This window comes from Acinonyx jubatus, chromosome B3 (genome assembly GCF_027475565.1).
Source record: "Acinonyx jubatus isolate Ajub_Pintada_27869175 chromosome B3, VMU_Ajub_asm_v1.0, whole genome shotgun sequence".
Classification (NCBI taxonomy): Eukaryota; Metazoa; Chordata; class Mammalia; order Carnivora; family Felidae; genus Acinonyx; species Acinonyx jubatus.
This window is the reverse complement of record NC_069386.1, coordinates 21,151,860-21,167,015: the sequence shown is the minus strand read 5'-3', so window position 1 is coordinate 21,167,015 and position 15,156 is coordinate 21,151,860. Positions and strand designations below refer to the sequence as shown.

Sequence of the window (15,156 nt, the reverse complement as noted above, 5' to 3'; positions counted from 1 at the left end):
GTATTACTAACATTATCCCCAGCAAGTGATTGTTTAATCCATATTTGAGGTTGCAAATAAGAATTTCCTCTCTCCAGATGTGGTCCATGCCATCCCTTATTCTTCTAAAAGAGCAGTGCCCACAAGTTAACATCTTGTGCAGCCCCAAATGGGACTGTTATCTGCCTTAAGCTGGATCTACACGTCTAGCAATACAACAAATATAATCTTTCAGTCATATTAAGTTTTCATCTGCAGCAATTCCCAAGGGTTTTGTCATGCTTACACCTGATAAACCACATCTTTCTGTTCTGAGGTTAGCTGTTCTGGGGCCCAGATGGACCCAGGTGGAAGACATCTTCCTTGTTACACATCACCTTGTTAGATTCAGTCCATTATGTCAGCTTATCAAAATTTTTAAATTTCAATTATGTCACCCAATATACTTACCATCTCGTTTTCCTTTCAGCCGACTCAAATGCTAAAGTACCCAACCCTCTCTCCAGCCTGTCACACCTCTCTTATATTTGTGATTCCTCCAGAATAGTTGTCTCCAAGGTATTTTAATCGAAAGAGCCCTTTCTACACATGGCATCTTGAGTAGAGCAGCAACATATAAAGCAAATAAGAGCTGAGCCCACCCCATTGGCCACCTTTCCCCAGGCAGCCCCTGAAGCCCTTCTTCAGAGTGAAGGGCTCTAGTGGCCCTGGCTAAAAGCTACCACTGTAACATTACCAACCACCCTCTTAGAATCCTAAAGTGTGACCCTTGAAGGAAGAATGGGTAAGTCGTTTGAGCATCTAGGAATATTCTTATGATGCCTGACCATATCTATTCCATCTTTAATTCTCTTCAATGACAAAGACGGACGTTAAAAAAGAAGAGGAGGGATTCTACTCCTTCTCATTCACTCAGCAGCAGCAAATGGTGGAAATAATCTCTTCTTTGGCTTTCTTGAACCAAACCATTTTTTTAAAAAATCCCTATTTTTACTCATTCATTCACTTAACAAATGTTGGTCAACCACTTCCTATGATAGGTTCTAAGGACAGAGGGGTGAATAAAACAGACCTTTCACAGCCCTTCTAGAACTCTCTGTGTAGTGTTGGTGTGGACATGGTGTGACAGGGTGGGCAGGGAAAACGAGGCAGACAAGAAACAGATAATCAGATGAATAAATATTGAATTGTAAATTGTAATAATTGTTAAGAAGGAAAAATGCACATTTCCATGAGACAGAATGTGGGGAATGGGAGGGCTACTTTTTATTGAGACACCAGGGAAGACCTTGCTGAAAAAGTGGAATTAATGCTGAGACCAAATAGGTGAATAGATGCTGGCTGGTGAAGACTGAAGGGAAAGCACCTTCCATCCGGAGAGAAAAGCATGTAAGGAGCCTGAAGCAAGAAAGAACTGGACATTTTCAAATAACTTACTGAAGAAGAAAAAAAGGCCAGTGTGGCTAGAATGCTGAGAAGGGAGTGACTCAGGAGGAGGTTGCAAGCCAACCAGGAGCTGTGCATTATAAGCACTGCAGACCTGGTATAGGACAGAAGGCTGGGTCCGAGAGCTTGGGGAACCACTTAAGGACTTTTCTTTTCCTGAGCAACAATAAATATTATCTCACACAGTGTCTGTGGGTCAGGAATTTGGGTGTGGTTCAGCTGGGCAGTTCAGGCTCAGGCACTCCCATGAGATTATCCTTAAGTCATATGCTTGGGCTGCAGTCATTTGAAGGCTTGACTGGGGCTGGATGATCCACTTCAGGATGGCTCACTAAATAGTTGGCAAGTTGATTGTTGGCCTCAGTTTCTCATTAGAATCCTAAGGAGAGCTTGAAGCTCTTCATAATGGCTGGCAATTTTTGCTCTTCCATCAGGTCTTTCTCCTTTTGTTTCCTCAACTGCTGTATCATCTTGTTTTTGCTTTTTTCCCCCCAATTTTTTTAAATTTTTATTTATTTATTTTGAGAGAGACAGAGCATGACAGGGAGAAGGGCAGAGAGAAAGGGACACAGAGAATCCCAAGCAGGATGGAGCCCAACATGGGGACTGAACTCACGAAACCATGAAATCATGACCTAAGTCACAACCAAGAGTTGGACACTTAACCAACTGAACCACCCAGGTGCCCCACCCCCGATTTTTTGTTGTTGTTGTGGTAAAAGTCATTTAAGGAAAATTTACCAGGATGCCTGGGTGGGTCAGTCGGTTAAGCAATTGACTCTTGATTTTGGCCCAGGTCATGATTTCGTGAATTAGAGCCCCGCAGCTGGCTCCGAGCTGACAGTGCAGAACCTCCTTGGGATTCTCTCTCTTCTTCTCTCTCTGCCTCTCTCTCTCAAAATAAATAAACTTTAAAAATATAAATGAATAAATAAATAAATTTACCATCTTAAACATTTTTAAGAGTATAGTTCAATTGAACTAAGTACATTCACATTGTAGTGCAACCATCACCATCACCCATCCATAAGACTCTTCATCTTATAAAACTAAAATTCCATATCCATGAAACAATAACTCCCCATTTCCTACTTCCCCCAGCCCCTGGCACTCCCATGTTACTTTCTGTCACTATGAATTTGACCACTTTAAATACATCATACAAGTGAAACCATACAGTATTTATCCTTTGATTGGCTTATTTCACTTAGCATAATGTACTCAAGGTTCATTTCTGTGTGGCATATGTTAGAATTTCCTTCCTTTTTAAGGCTTAATCATATTCTGTTGTATGCATAGACCACATTTTCTTATCCATTCATCCATCAATGGACACTTGGGTTGCTTCCACCTTTTGGCTATTTTGAGTAATGCTGCTATGAATATGGGTATACAAATACCTACTTGAGACCATGTTTTCAATTCTTTTGGATATATACCCAAAAATAGAATTGCTGGATCATAAGGTAATTCTATTTTTAATTTTTTGAGGGGCTGCCAAACATTTCCACGGCAGCCGCACCATTTTACATTTCCTCCAATAGTGCATGAGGGTTCCAATTTCTCCACATTCCTGCCAGCACTTGTTTTTGATATGGGTCACCTCATTGTGGTTTTGATTTGCATTTCTTTAATGATTAATGATGTTGAGCATCTTTGCATGTACTTGGACATTTGCAGATCTTATTTTGATAAATGCTTATTCAAGTTCTTTGCTTGTTTTTGAATCAGTTTGGTTTTTGTTGTTGTTGAGCTTGAGCTTTAGGAATACTCGATAAATTCTGGATATTAATCTCATCAGATATGTGATTTGCAAATATTTTCTTCATTAAGTGTGTTGCCTTTACTCTGTTGATACTGTCTTTTGATGCACAAGTTTTTAATTTTTGATCAAGTCCCATTTGCCTATTTTTTCTTTTGTTGCCTGTGCTTTGGTGACATATCCAAGAAGTCATTGCCAAATCCAGTGTCATGCCTTGAATCTGTTGATACTCTTTTGATGCACAAGTTTTTAATCTTTGATGAAGTCCCAATTGCCTATTTTTTCCTTTGTTGCTTATGATTTTTGGTGACATGTTCAAGAAGTCATTGCCAAATCCAATGTCATGAATCTTTGACCTAGGTTTTCTTCCATAAGTTTTATTGTTTTAGCTTTTACATTTAGGTTTTTGACCCATTTTGGGTTAAATTTTGTACATGATGTTAGATGAGGGTCCAACTTCCTTCTTTTTCAGGTGAATATCCAGTTTTCCCAGCACCAGTTGTTGAATGCTGTGTCAAGTTTTCACTGAGGATTATAATTGTCTTGTCTACATGAGGAGTCAGCCAGGACACTCTTTCATCCATATCTCTGCATTGACCAGGGACCACACAAACTCTCATGGTGCCCTCAATGGTGGTGCCCTGTCCCACTTAAGTGTTTTAAGCAGGAGAGTTACATGGTTTTATTTACATATTTAGGATCATTCTGGATTTAACATAGAAAATGTGTTGGGTGGGTACAATGGCAGGTAGGAGGAATCCTGTTAAAAGGTTATTGAAGTAATTCAGGGGAGAGACATCACCTGGGGCTAGAGCAGAGGCAGAGGAGAAATAAGAATTGGACATAGTAAAGCAATATTTAGCATTAAACATGATGTGCCTCAAGACAGATTAATCGTGGAAGAGGGCAGTGCAGGCAGCAAGATGTCAGCAATCTCCCCCCGTTCTCTGGCTTGCTACTGAGTTCAGGGACACTGGAAGAGGAAAGGTTGGAGAGAGTGGTTTTGAGTGTGGTTTTGGACATCATGAGCTGTAAAAGCCTTTGAGATATCCAAATGGAGGTGCCAAGTTGGGAATAGGAACTCTAGGGAGAGACATGGACCGAAGCTAGAAACGACAAGTCAATTACAAACACATGGGGACTGGCAGTATGGGCCTCAATACAGTTGCTGAAGGAGAGTAAAGAAGGAAGGAAGGGGCTGTGGATAGAGCCCCAAAGAGCCTCAACATTTACAGCCAGTGCTGAGAATCAGTGGCCAGATAGGAAAACCAGAGCGTGCAGAGAAGCAGGAAGAGGCTTGAGGGGGAAGCAGGCAGCAAAATCAGATGCGTTAAGAACCCAGCATGAGAAGGACTGGGAAATGCCCATGAGGTGGTACCAGAACACTCAGCCCCTGCCACAGCCAGAACCATGGACAGATGGGAAGAAACAGCATGGAATACATGGAGGAGGGCGCGGGAAGGGAGGGATGGACACTGTGCATGCAGACAGTTCACCAGAAGAGTTTGGCCAGAGGACAGGGCAAGTCCGGCAAGATAGGACTTGGCAAGATAGTAACTGGAGGGGTCAACTTTGTCTCAACGTTGGTATCACTGTGCCTGCACCAGAACCATATACCCCCAGGCTCTCCATGTGACTGGAAGACAGGCCCAGCAGCCAGGTCCCACTTCTGCACTGCCTCCTGTTCTCTGAGTGGAACACATTCTTCCCTCAATGCATTCAGTCTGTCGCCACATGGGTGCATCTCGGTAACACCCAGCAGGCCTTCTCAAGCCACCAATAAGCTCAGTCATGATTCTATCCAAACAGGTATCCTCAGGTTTACAGGGTGTACTTTGTCTCTGACCCCTTCACGATCATTTTCTCCTTTCTGCATTAGCAACTATCGGCACCTCCCCTTTGGTGCCTTTCAGCATCCCTTCCTTTGGGCAAAAACACATCAATCAAAATATCAGCCACTTTAAGCACACAAGTAGCAGTGATTCGTAGTATCAGGGCCTCCTCCAATAGGCAGTAGGCTGCAATGATTGTGTGCGCATGTGTGTGTATGTGTGTGTGTGTTTGTGCGTGGGTGTGCTTACATGTGCATGTACACACACGTGTGCACGCAGAGGTGAGGGGGATCTGTGCACCTGTCTTGGGACAAGGGACAGCTTTAACACTGTTCCCCAACTCTGTTTGCTGTGGACTGCAGCCCCTGGGAAGCCTGGCGCCCCCCACCGATAACAAAGTGACGGAGAAGGAAAAGAAGCCACCTACAGCAACCACCAAGGGGGGAAGAGGGAAAGGAAAAGGCAAGAAGAAGGGGAAAGTGAAAGAGGAGGTGGAGGAAGAAACTGACCCCCGGAAGATCGAGCTGCTGAACTGGGTATGTCTTCACCCCTCTTTCCCAAGATCACGAGTCGGTCACCCTCTTTCTCCAGGGGAAGGGGCAGTTGTCTTTGCTTCAGCCCCACCTGGGCCGTGAGTCCCGGGAGGCAGTGGCAGAGCATCCACAGGATAGTGCCAATATTTCAAAAGGCAACAGCAGGCTTCACAAACACCAGACATTCCGGCTTTGTGGGAGAATGAAGCTACTCAGAGAGGTTGCCCAACAGTGGCTCTTTCTGCCTGATGCACACATAGATGCTTCATGCCTGAAAATATGGGAAACAAACCAATTATCATGAAATAAACACAGTTCAGGGAACAGAAGAAGGAGCCTGTGGTTGAGATGTGCAGGTAACAGCACTTGTCTGGGCTGGGAGTCTGAGCCACACGCCGCACAGTATTCCTGGCCTTGCTGCTCTGAGGACACAGGCAAGGAGGGCGCTGAGCCTCTGCGGCGATGTGTGACTGGCATTATCACAGCCACTGACCCTGGTGGCATGCTGTGAGTCCACAAGTTCCACCCAGCTACCACATGGTCATCCTCAGTCAAGAACACAAACTCTCCCCCACTGCTGTCTCCGGAAGTCTTCGCATTATACTGAGTGCTGAAGGACAGAGGCACAAACGATAGATAATAGCATATAAAATATTACAACCGACCGCCTCAAAACATTGTTTACCGAGTCCAGAGCTTGGAGATTCAAGTACTGATTATAGTACTTATAAGAAAGAATGCTCCAGCTTATGTGGTGTTTCTTTCCCATCTTTATATTAAAAGAAAAGAGAATAGGGGCACCTAGGTGGCTCAGTGATTTAAGTGGCGGACTTCAGCTCAGGTCATGATCTCACAGTTCATGAGTTCAAGCTCCATGTCAGGCTCTGTGCTGACAGCTCAGAGCCTGGTGCCTGCTTCAGATTCTGTGTCTCCCTCTCTCTGCCTCTCCCCCACTTGCACTCTGTCTCTGTCTCTCTCTCTCAAGAATAAATTTTTAAAAAAAAAATTTTTTTAAAGGAGAGAAGCGTCTACTTTTCTCCTTTTATCAAGCTTTGATACATTGACAGGACAGGTAGGGGCCAAATTGAGAAAAACGATGGGAGGTGGGGTGTGTTTACTCAAGACAAAGAGCAAAGAGAACCAGGTTCAACTTGCTCAAGGGTCTGGGGGGTCAGAATGCACTTTCTCAGATGCTTCCTGTCTGCCTCTCGCCTGGCACCCCTCTGAGAGGCCACTCACAGGGTCCCTGGTGTTGGTTTGCACAGGTGAATGCTCTGGAGCAAGCCATGCTGGACGCTTTAGTCTTAGATCGGGTCGACTTCGTGAAGCTCTTGATTGAAAACGGAGTGAACATGCAGCACTTTCTCACCATTCCGAGGCTAGAAGAGCTTTACAACACAGTAAGTGTTCTAGAAGGGGGGAGGGCAGAGGGGAGCTAGCTGTTTGAATATGTTTATCACCGGTGCATATTTTGCATAAATGCTCTTAGATGAACACGTGATCACTGGAACACTGGTTTCAGCTGTGACATTAATTCTATGGAGTAGGGTAGGATTTAGCCCTGAGAGTTCAAGAGAAAAACATACTTAATATGACTGAATGCTTCTCTTTTCAGAGGCTGGGTCCACCAAACACACTTCATTTGCTGGTGAGGGATGTAAAAAAGGTCAGTCTGTCATTTTATAATTCTTACCTATTGGCATCTTTCAATAAGACATTTTATAAAGCAATTTTTTAAATTTCTAAAATGTGTTGTCATATTATTAGAGGCATAAGAAAGAATGAATTCCTCTCTCCATAAAAGAGTTTACTAGAGTGTATTATGCTAAACGAAATAAATCAGAGAAAGACAAATATCATATGATTTCATGCATATGTGGAATTTAAGAAACACAACAGATGAACACAGGAGGAGGGAAGGAAAAATAAGATAAAAACTGAGAGGGAGGCAAACCATGAGACACTCTTAAATACACAGAACTGAGGGCCGCTGGAGGGGAGGTGGGGGGATGGGCATTAAAGAGGGTACTTGTTGGGAAGAGCACCAGGTGTTGTATGGAAGTGATGAATACCTGGGCTCTGCTCCTGAAACAAATACTACACTGTATGCCAACTGACTTGAATTTAAATAAATAAAATTTTTAAAAAAGAGTTAAAACTAAAAAAAAAAATTATCATTTTCACGTTCATCCCTACACATGCCAGGCTCATGTTGAATGACTGATTATGGCACCCTGGCACCATTACCAAGGCCCTGGGCAACAGCCAGGGAGGTGCCATCTTACCACTGGCCTGAGCCTCCATCTTCCAGTGGAACCCCATGTTCTGTGTCTACTTTTAAGATCTGGGGCTCACTCCTTCACTGAGCCAGTCTCCAGAAGGAACATACCTCATGTCATTGTATGTGTTCCGTGGACTATTCCCTCATTAGTGAGTAATAGATGTTTTCACCCCTTTCCACTGCTGCTGACTACTTACAGTCTGTGTTCTTGTAGGAGCTCGTTCGTTCATTGTTGTGTCACGTCGCCACAGGCTAGAGTATTAGGTTGGGTTAATGTGTGAGTGATTCATTTTGCTAGGATGCAGTCCCTGGCTTGCCAAGTGTGGAACATGTATTCATACTCTGAGCAAGAAAAAATAACTCAAATGAGAGAATAGAGTTTTCAGTCAGAGTCCCAGATAGTCTGGCCATCCTTTGCACAAATGTCTCCTAATAATATAGTAATTCAGCTTCTATAGACACTCATTGGATCAGCACAGGATCAATGTATCCAGGAACCAAGAGGGACCAGCGCCCTTACTTAGCCCATAAGGAATCTGATTTCCTGGAATTCTTAGATTAGGATATAAACATTCAAAAGCCACAGCTACCCAAGTTCAGACCCAACCATTCCTCTTCCCACCTCTAGCCCCACGCCCCCTGATCATCCCAGTCACAGGACTCCCCAACTTAAAATCCTCTAAAGTCTCATGAAGTTTAAGGTCCTTCTAAGAAACTTATACTCCACTAGGCCTAGTTCCATCAACATCCCCTACTCTCTCCCCTCACATCCCCACCACAGGGTACACATGCCAGGCTCTCTTGCTCATGTGTGTTGTGCCCTTCCTCTTGTCCCCCAAAGTTTCTTCTCCACCTGCTCCTAGCTACCTGGGGTGTGCCTTCTGCAGGAAGACATTGCCTACCCTCCCACCCTCCCATCCAGGCAGAGTTCAAGAGTTCAGGGCCAAACTCACTGTCTGTACCTTTGCCACCTCCTCCAAAACATCGAGCTCCCCGAGGGCAGGGCTATATCTCTTTATCTCTGCATATGGAGTCCTGAATGAGGTGAAGGATCAGGATAGGGGCTGAACAAACTCATTAATGCCCGAGTGAAGTATTTGGTAAGTGTGGCTAGTTCTAATGTAAAGGGAGGACATTTGGAGGGCACTTGGGTGGCTCAGTCGGTTAAGCATCCAACTCTTGATTTCGGCTCAGGTCAGGATCTCACAGTTCATGTGATTGAGCCCCACATCAGTCTCCTCACTGGACATGGAGACTGCTTGGGATTCTCTCTCTCCCTCTCTTTCTGCCCCTCCTCCACTCACTGTCTGTCTCCAAATAAGTAAATAAATAAATAAATATTTTTTTTAAATAAATAAAGGGAGGACATTTGGGATGTGTAATTTCCATGCAATGAACCCAGGTTCCCACCATCACTTCAGTCATGTGAAATTAAACAAGCAGCATATGGTGCGTAGCAAAAAAAAAAAAAAAAAAAGTCTTTATAATTGACTGATCATCTCTGCCTCCTCGATGAGTCAGCTGTCCAAGGATATGAATGACTGGCCAAGCTGGTCTCAACATACCCCGTTGTATTTTGTTGCAACAGTCTGCCCCTTCACCGACTCCCACACACACCAGATGCTTTTGTAGTGCTTATGTTCTTTTTTTTTTAAGTTTATTTATTTATTTTGAGAGAGAAAGGGAGTGAGCAGAAGAGGGGCAGAAAGAGAAGGAGGAAGAGTATCCCAAACAGGCTCCTCACTGTCAGCACAGAGCCCCAAGTGGGGCTTGAAGTCCCGGAACCGTGAGATCATGACCTGAGCCAAAATCAAGAGTTGGACATTTAACTAAGAGAGCCATCCAAGCCCCGATGGGGCATGTGTTCTTACCGAAATGTGCGGAGTCCCCCAGAAAGTCACAAGGCACTGTGTGGAGCTTTCTCCAAGAAATTTCCAGCCCCAGGGATACTCTGTCTTGCTGCTGCCTCCCCACGAGGCCTCCTTCGGGTCACGTGGGCCACTTCCTCCTTCACCATGAAATCTGGATTCCAGGCCCCTGAAGCCAGCTGCTCCCCTGCAAGCAGCTATCAAAGCTCCTTCTCAACACAGCTCATCTGCTCTCACAAAGGAGGTCCCACACCAGCTGCACTGTATCTCCCCTACATCTGCACGTGCACATTGCAGGCCATTTTGAACCAGCCCATGGACAAGCCTAGGGCTCCATCCTGCAGCCTCATGGCTTTCAATTCTTCTCACTGGGAAAGCTTTATCCTTTTTCTCCCTTAGCCATATGGTAATAGACTGAATATTGTTTAATGCCCCATTCCTCACATCAACACCCAAGTTTGGGCCAGAGAAGGCCACTTAAGCCAGGGGTGTGTGATGCAGACCACACATGGAGTGCATCCTTGCAGGGCCTGACACACAGCTTCTTTTCTTCCAGGGCAACCTGCCACCAGATTACCACATCAGCCTCATTGACATAGGTCTTGTGCTGGAGTACCTCATGGGCGGGGCTTACCGCTGCAACTACACTCGGAAGAGCTTTCGGACCCTTTACAACAACTTATTTGGACCTAAGAGGGTAGAACTAAGTGAACGTGTGGTGTTCTGTGGTTCCTAGAGTCACATGTGGTCCCTTGCTGTCCTTTGCAATAGAACAGCCTGTTCAAAGCCAAGTTCATTACCTCATCCCCAAGCACACCTGCCCCTCTTCCTTTAGCAATTCAGGTGTGTGTGTGTGTGTGTGTGTGTGTGTGTGTGTGTGTGTGTATGCACAGTCCCTAGAGATGCCCCAGTTTCACCTGGGCCTTTACCCCCTTAGCAAGGCAGGCCCTCGGCCCATCAATTACGTCTGCCCTCTGTCCTTTATCTACAATAGCCTTCTTCCCGGGACCCCTTGTCTCTGCCCTCTCCAATCCATCCTACCCCTATAGCAACCTTCATCTTCCAAAGCAAGGGGCATGGCCATGCACTCCCTGCTCAAATATTTCCAGTGTTCCCCACCACCTGAGAAATCACCACCAAGCTCATTATCATAGCATCCAAGGCTCTCTGACCATCTGAGAGCTGTCCCACGCTATCATGGGGGTTGGCGGGGGGACCACAAACCTCCACCAAAATCAAATTGTACTACTGTACTGGCCATGTCTTTCCTCTAATCAAAATTCCACACATTCACAAGCCCAACTCAAATGTCAGATCTTCCATGAAGCCCTCCTCTCGCCTCGCCCTGCCTCCCCCCATGTAGAGCTTTTAAGCTCTATGTCTGCATTTCTATTAGTGAAATTCTCTGGTTCTACCTGGAATAAGGGTCATGTATTGTCTGCACATCTTTCTCCTTAACTGACTTTGGCTGTCAGAAGCAGTTTCCATACTAAAGGGTTTCTTTTCCTTGAGTATTATTCTTAATTGTTAATGATACAAAGTACTTTTTAACCTAGGATTATGTCCCCTTCTAACCACACTGCTAACGTACTACTAACATTACTGCTACTAATATTAGTTATCTGATTAAATTTTCCTCTTCTATTATGCAGCCTAAAGCTCTTAAACTTCTAGGAATGGAAGTAAGTAAGATTTGTTTTCATCGATTTTATATCTTTCTCAAATATATATAGGCTTCTTTGTGTTGCATTTGTTTAAAATAAAATTGAGGTTTTTTTTTTTCAATGGATCAATCCACCACCCTACACACCAACATCTATTTAGATGGTGTAGTCAAATCATAAAATAGGATAATAGATATTCCCCAAAAAAAGGTTAAAAACTACTTAATTCATTTTATAGAGTTAGCAAAACCATAATTTCAAAAGGAAACAGAGAGTAAACAAACAAAAGAGCCCCACACAATCATAAATAATAGCTCAAGAAATTCAGTGGCATATTTAAAAAATTCTAAACAAGTCATTAAAATCTTCTAAGAATGCAAGTATAATTTAATGTTAGTGAATTTTTTAGTATATTATGTCACATCAAGTCAAAGAAGGAAAACAGTATAATAGCATTTTTTTAAATTTTTTTATTATTTTTTATTTTTAAAAAACTTTGTGTTTTATTATTTATATTTGAGAGAGAGACAGAGTGTGAGCACGGATGGGGCCGAGAAATGGAGACAGAATCTGAAATAGGCTCCAGGCTCCTAGCTATCAGTACAGAGCCCAACATGGGGCTTGAACTCACGTGCAGTGAGATCATGACCTAAGCTGAAGTCAGATGCCTAACCAACTAAGCCACACAGGAACCCCTGATTTTTTTTTTTAATTTATATCTTCTTTCTTTTTTTCTTAACCAAACTGACCTACATATTTGATCTTTTTGTTTTATCAAGCAACTTTCTTTTTTCTGCTTTTGTTCTTATTAATATCTGCTTCATTTTTATTCATTTCTTCCATATACTTTCTATAGAGTACTGTTTTGTTCTATTAACTCCATTTGAAAGTGAAGTTCACTCATTTTCAATCTTCCCTTTATTCTACAAAATCCATGAAAGGTATAAATTTTTCTCTGCACATTGTTTGCATGGTATCTCAAGGTTTGAGTAAATAGAAACTTGATTACCATTTATTTCTAATCATTTATAATTTCCTCTTTAATCCAACAGCATTTAAAATCCATAAGTATATTTAAATTTTTACAGATGCAGTCTTTGTTGTTGTTATCCTACTGTTGTTTGTTTCTAGTTTTATTCCTTGATATGTAGACTACATGATTTCTGATACCTGAAATCTGTTGAAATAGAAAATCTCAAAGGAATTGGGGAATAATGTCTGGTGGAGTTTTGTTAATGATCTATGAGTGCTGAAATAAACGTGTATTCTCAGTTTATTGGAAACAGTTCTTAACATTTAGCTGTCAGATCAAACTTGACAATTAGGTAATTTAATTTTAATTTTTAATTTAATTAATTTTCATTTAAAAATTTTTTTAATGTTTATTTATTTTAAAAGAGAGAGATCTAGGGAGGGGCAGAGAGAGAGAGAGGGAGAGAGAGAATCCCAAGCAGGCTCCTTGCTGTCAGCACAGAGCCTGATGTGGGCCTCAAACCCATGAACTGTGAGATCATGACCTGAGCTGAAATCAAGAGTCAGATGCTTAACCAACTAAGCCACCCTGGCACCACTGCACATCTTTTCAGAAGAATTAATATACTGAATGAGAACCACAGATGTACTTATGAAATCTCTTTATTACCACAGACAAAGGGGTTTTCCTTTTTCCAGTAATCTTGAAATCCATTGTTGCACACTTAAGGCAGAACCAGGAAAAATGTGCTTGTCTCCCCTCAGGATGATGAGCCTCCAGCCAAAGGGAAGAAAAAGAAAAAGAAGAAGAAGGAGGAAGAGATCGACATTGATGTGGATGACCCTGCTGTGAGTCGGTTCCAGTACCCCTTCCACGAACTGATGGTGTGGGCCGTGCTGATGAAACGCCAGAAAATGGCGGTCTTCCTCTGGCAGCGAGGCGAGGAGAGCATGGCCAAGGCCCTGGTGGCCTGTAAGCTCTACAAGTCCATGGCCCACGAGTCCTCTGAGAGCGAGCTGGTAGATGACATCTCCCAGGATTTGGACAACAATTCAAAGTTAGTGTCTGAAGGGAATTTAAGAACCAGGAAAAACTACTGTCCTGAGTACTTGTCCCTTTGGGGGAGGGTTGGCAAATGTATTTTTCACTTGGGTACAATTATCTTTTTTTTTTTCTTTTTTTTAATGTTTATTTTTGAGAGAGAGAGATAGAGCGCAAGTGGGAGAGGGACAAAGAGGGAGAGACACAGAATCTGAAGCAGTCTCCAGGCTCTGAGCTGCCAGCCAGAGCCTGACAAGGGGCTCAAACCCATGAACCACAAGATCATGACCTGAGCTGACATCAGACGCTTAACCAACTGAGCCACCCAGGCACCCCAAGTACAATTATCCTTAAAGCTTGTTCATAAATCATTTTGTCCATCATTTCATATTTTTTCTTCTCTCTGTGGTATTTCTAGACTGTCATTGTTTTGTTTTTTTATTTATACTTTCCAAGTGCTTCTCAGTTTTTCTCCAACTTACATGGGACAGGACAGCCTGAGGGGCCTGCAGTTGGGCACCTCCCTTCCCATAGGCCATTAGGCTCTAATAATACCCCAGTAGGGTAGGCTCTGGCTAACTCGTTTCTCCTTCAGGCAGGCCTAGTTAAGGAGACCAGAGTACGCCAACATATTTCAGAATGGTTCCTTTTCCCCTCCCTGTGCTGGCAGCATGAGGGGATTTCTCTCTCATCTCTGTGAGAACTTGGTGGAACTCTTGGAGGTAAAACTCACAAAAACGTGAGCACACTTCCCTAAGACTGGGCCCCTCCCCTGGAGTTATTAAGTCTCAGACTTGTCCTCACAGAGCCTCCAACAATTTATCAGTTACAGTTTGAGTTTTCCTGCCCCAGCTCTGGTTCCAGAGGTTTCTGCTCTGGTATGTCATGAGTCTCTATATCTGCTGGTCTATCTCTACAGTTATGGGAGCAGCAGTTTGCCCTGTGACCTCAATTCTCTGATGAATTTAGAAGAGTTGTTGATTTTCAGTTTGTCTAACTTTGTGCTTAATGTTAGCACAGAATGGTGACTTCCAAGCCCCTACCATGCAGAACTAAAAACCAGAAGTCCCAGCACAACTTTATAGACTCATGAGCTTGGGGCGTAACCAAGCAACTCTGCCAACATCCAGCATCTTTGTTTTCTGAAGCACACTGCTTTTATTTTGGACTCAATGATTTCTAAAGTCACTAGTTGACTTCTAAACATTGGGAATTCAAGCCTATCTAAAAAATGGGAGATGTTCCCATCTCAGTGGGTTGGTAAATACCATCCCTCTGCTTCTTGGAGGATTGTCATGGTAATGTGTCACCTCACAGCCTGTGGGACCTGAGGCCAGAGAGCATTCCTCTTCAGGGAACAGACAAGGCCATTCCTCCACACAGAATTCCTCCTATCTACATCCCTCAGCTCATAACTGGAATAAAATCTTACAGAAAATAAAGAAACAAAAACAGAGAGGGGTGATCATTCTGGGACTTCATCTTAACCACATTCCATGAAAAATGTTGAAGGTACAGGGAATGTTTACAACAGTCATTGAATGTTTGAATGAGGGCCATGTAGAAAATGGAATAAAGTTTATGTTTATAATTCAACTTGCCATCCTCTCCTCCTCTCCCCCAACTTGGCTCCCATTACTTCCCCCTCCTCCATCTCCAACCACTAGGCCCTCACTGCTCTAGGCCCCCATGACAACTAGAACTTGTCTCTATCATAGCCCTAGGAACGTTGAATTTTCTTGTGACCATTGTGTTACTGAAGTATTGCACACAGGCA

General features: G+C 43.4%; 1 protein-coding gene across 1 annotated transcript in view; it reads left to right on the top strand.

The window, feature by feature from the left end:
- Window positions 1-15,156, top strand: part of TRPM1 (transient receptor potential cation channel subfamily M member 1) — a 95,026-nt gene that overhangs the window by 41,816 nt on the left and 38,054 nt on the right. The window contains exons 12-17 of the mRNA XM_027067886.2: window positions 5,382-5,555; window positions 6,818-6,952; window positions 7,168-7,218; window positions 10,258-10,398; window positions 11,354-11,383; window positions 13,103-13,395. Of these exons, the coding sequence (XP_026923687.1) occupies window positions 5,382-5,555; window positions 6,818-6,952; window positions 7,168-7,218; window positions 10,258-10,398; window positions 11,354-11,383; window positions 13,103-13,395 (824 nt within the window). The remainder of the gene's footprint in view (window positions 1-5,381; window positions 5,556-6,817; window positions 6,953-7,167; window positions 7,219-10,257; window positions 10,399-11,353; window positions 11,384-13,102; window positions 13,396-15,156) is intronic.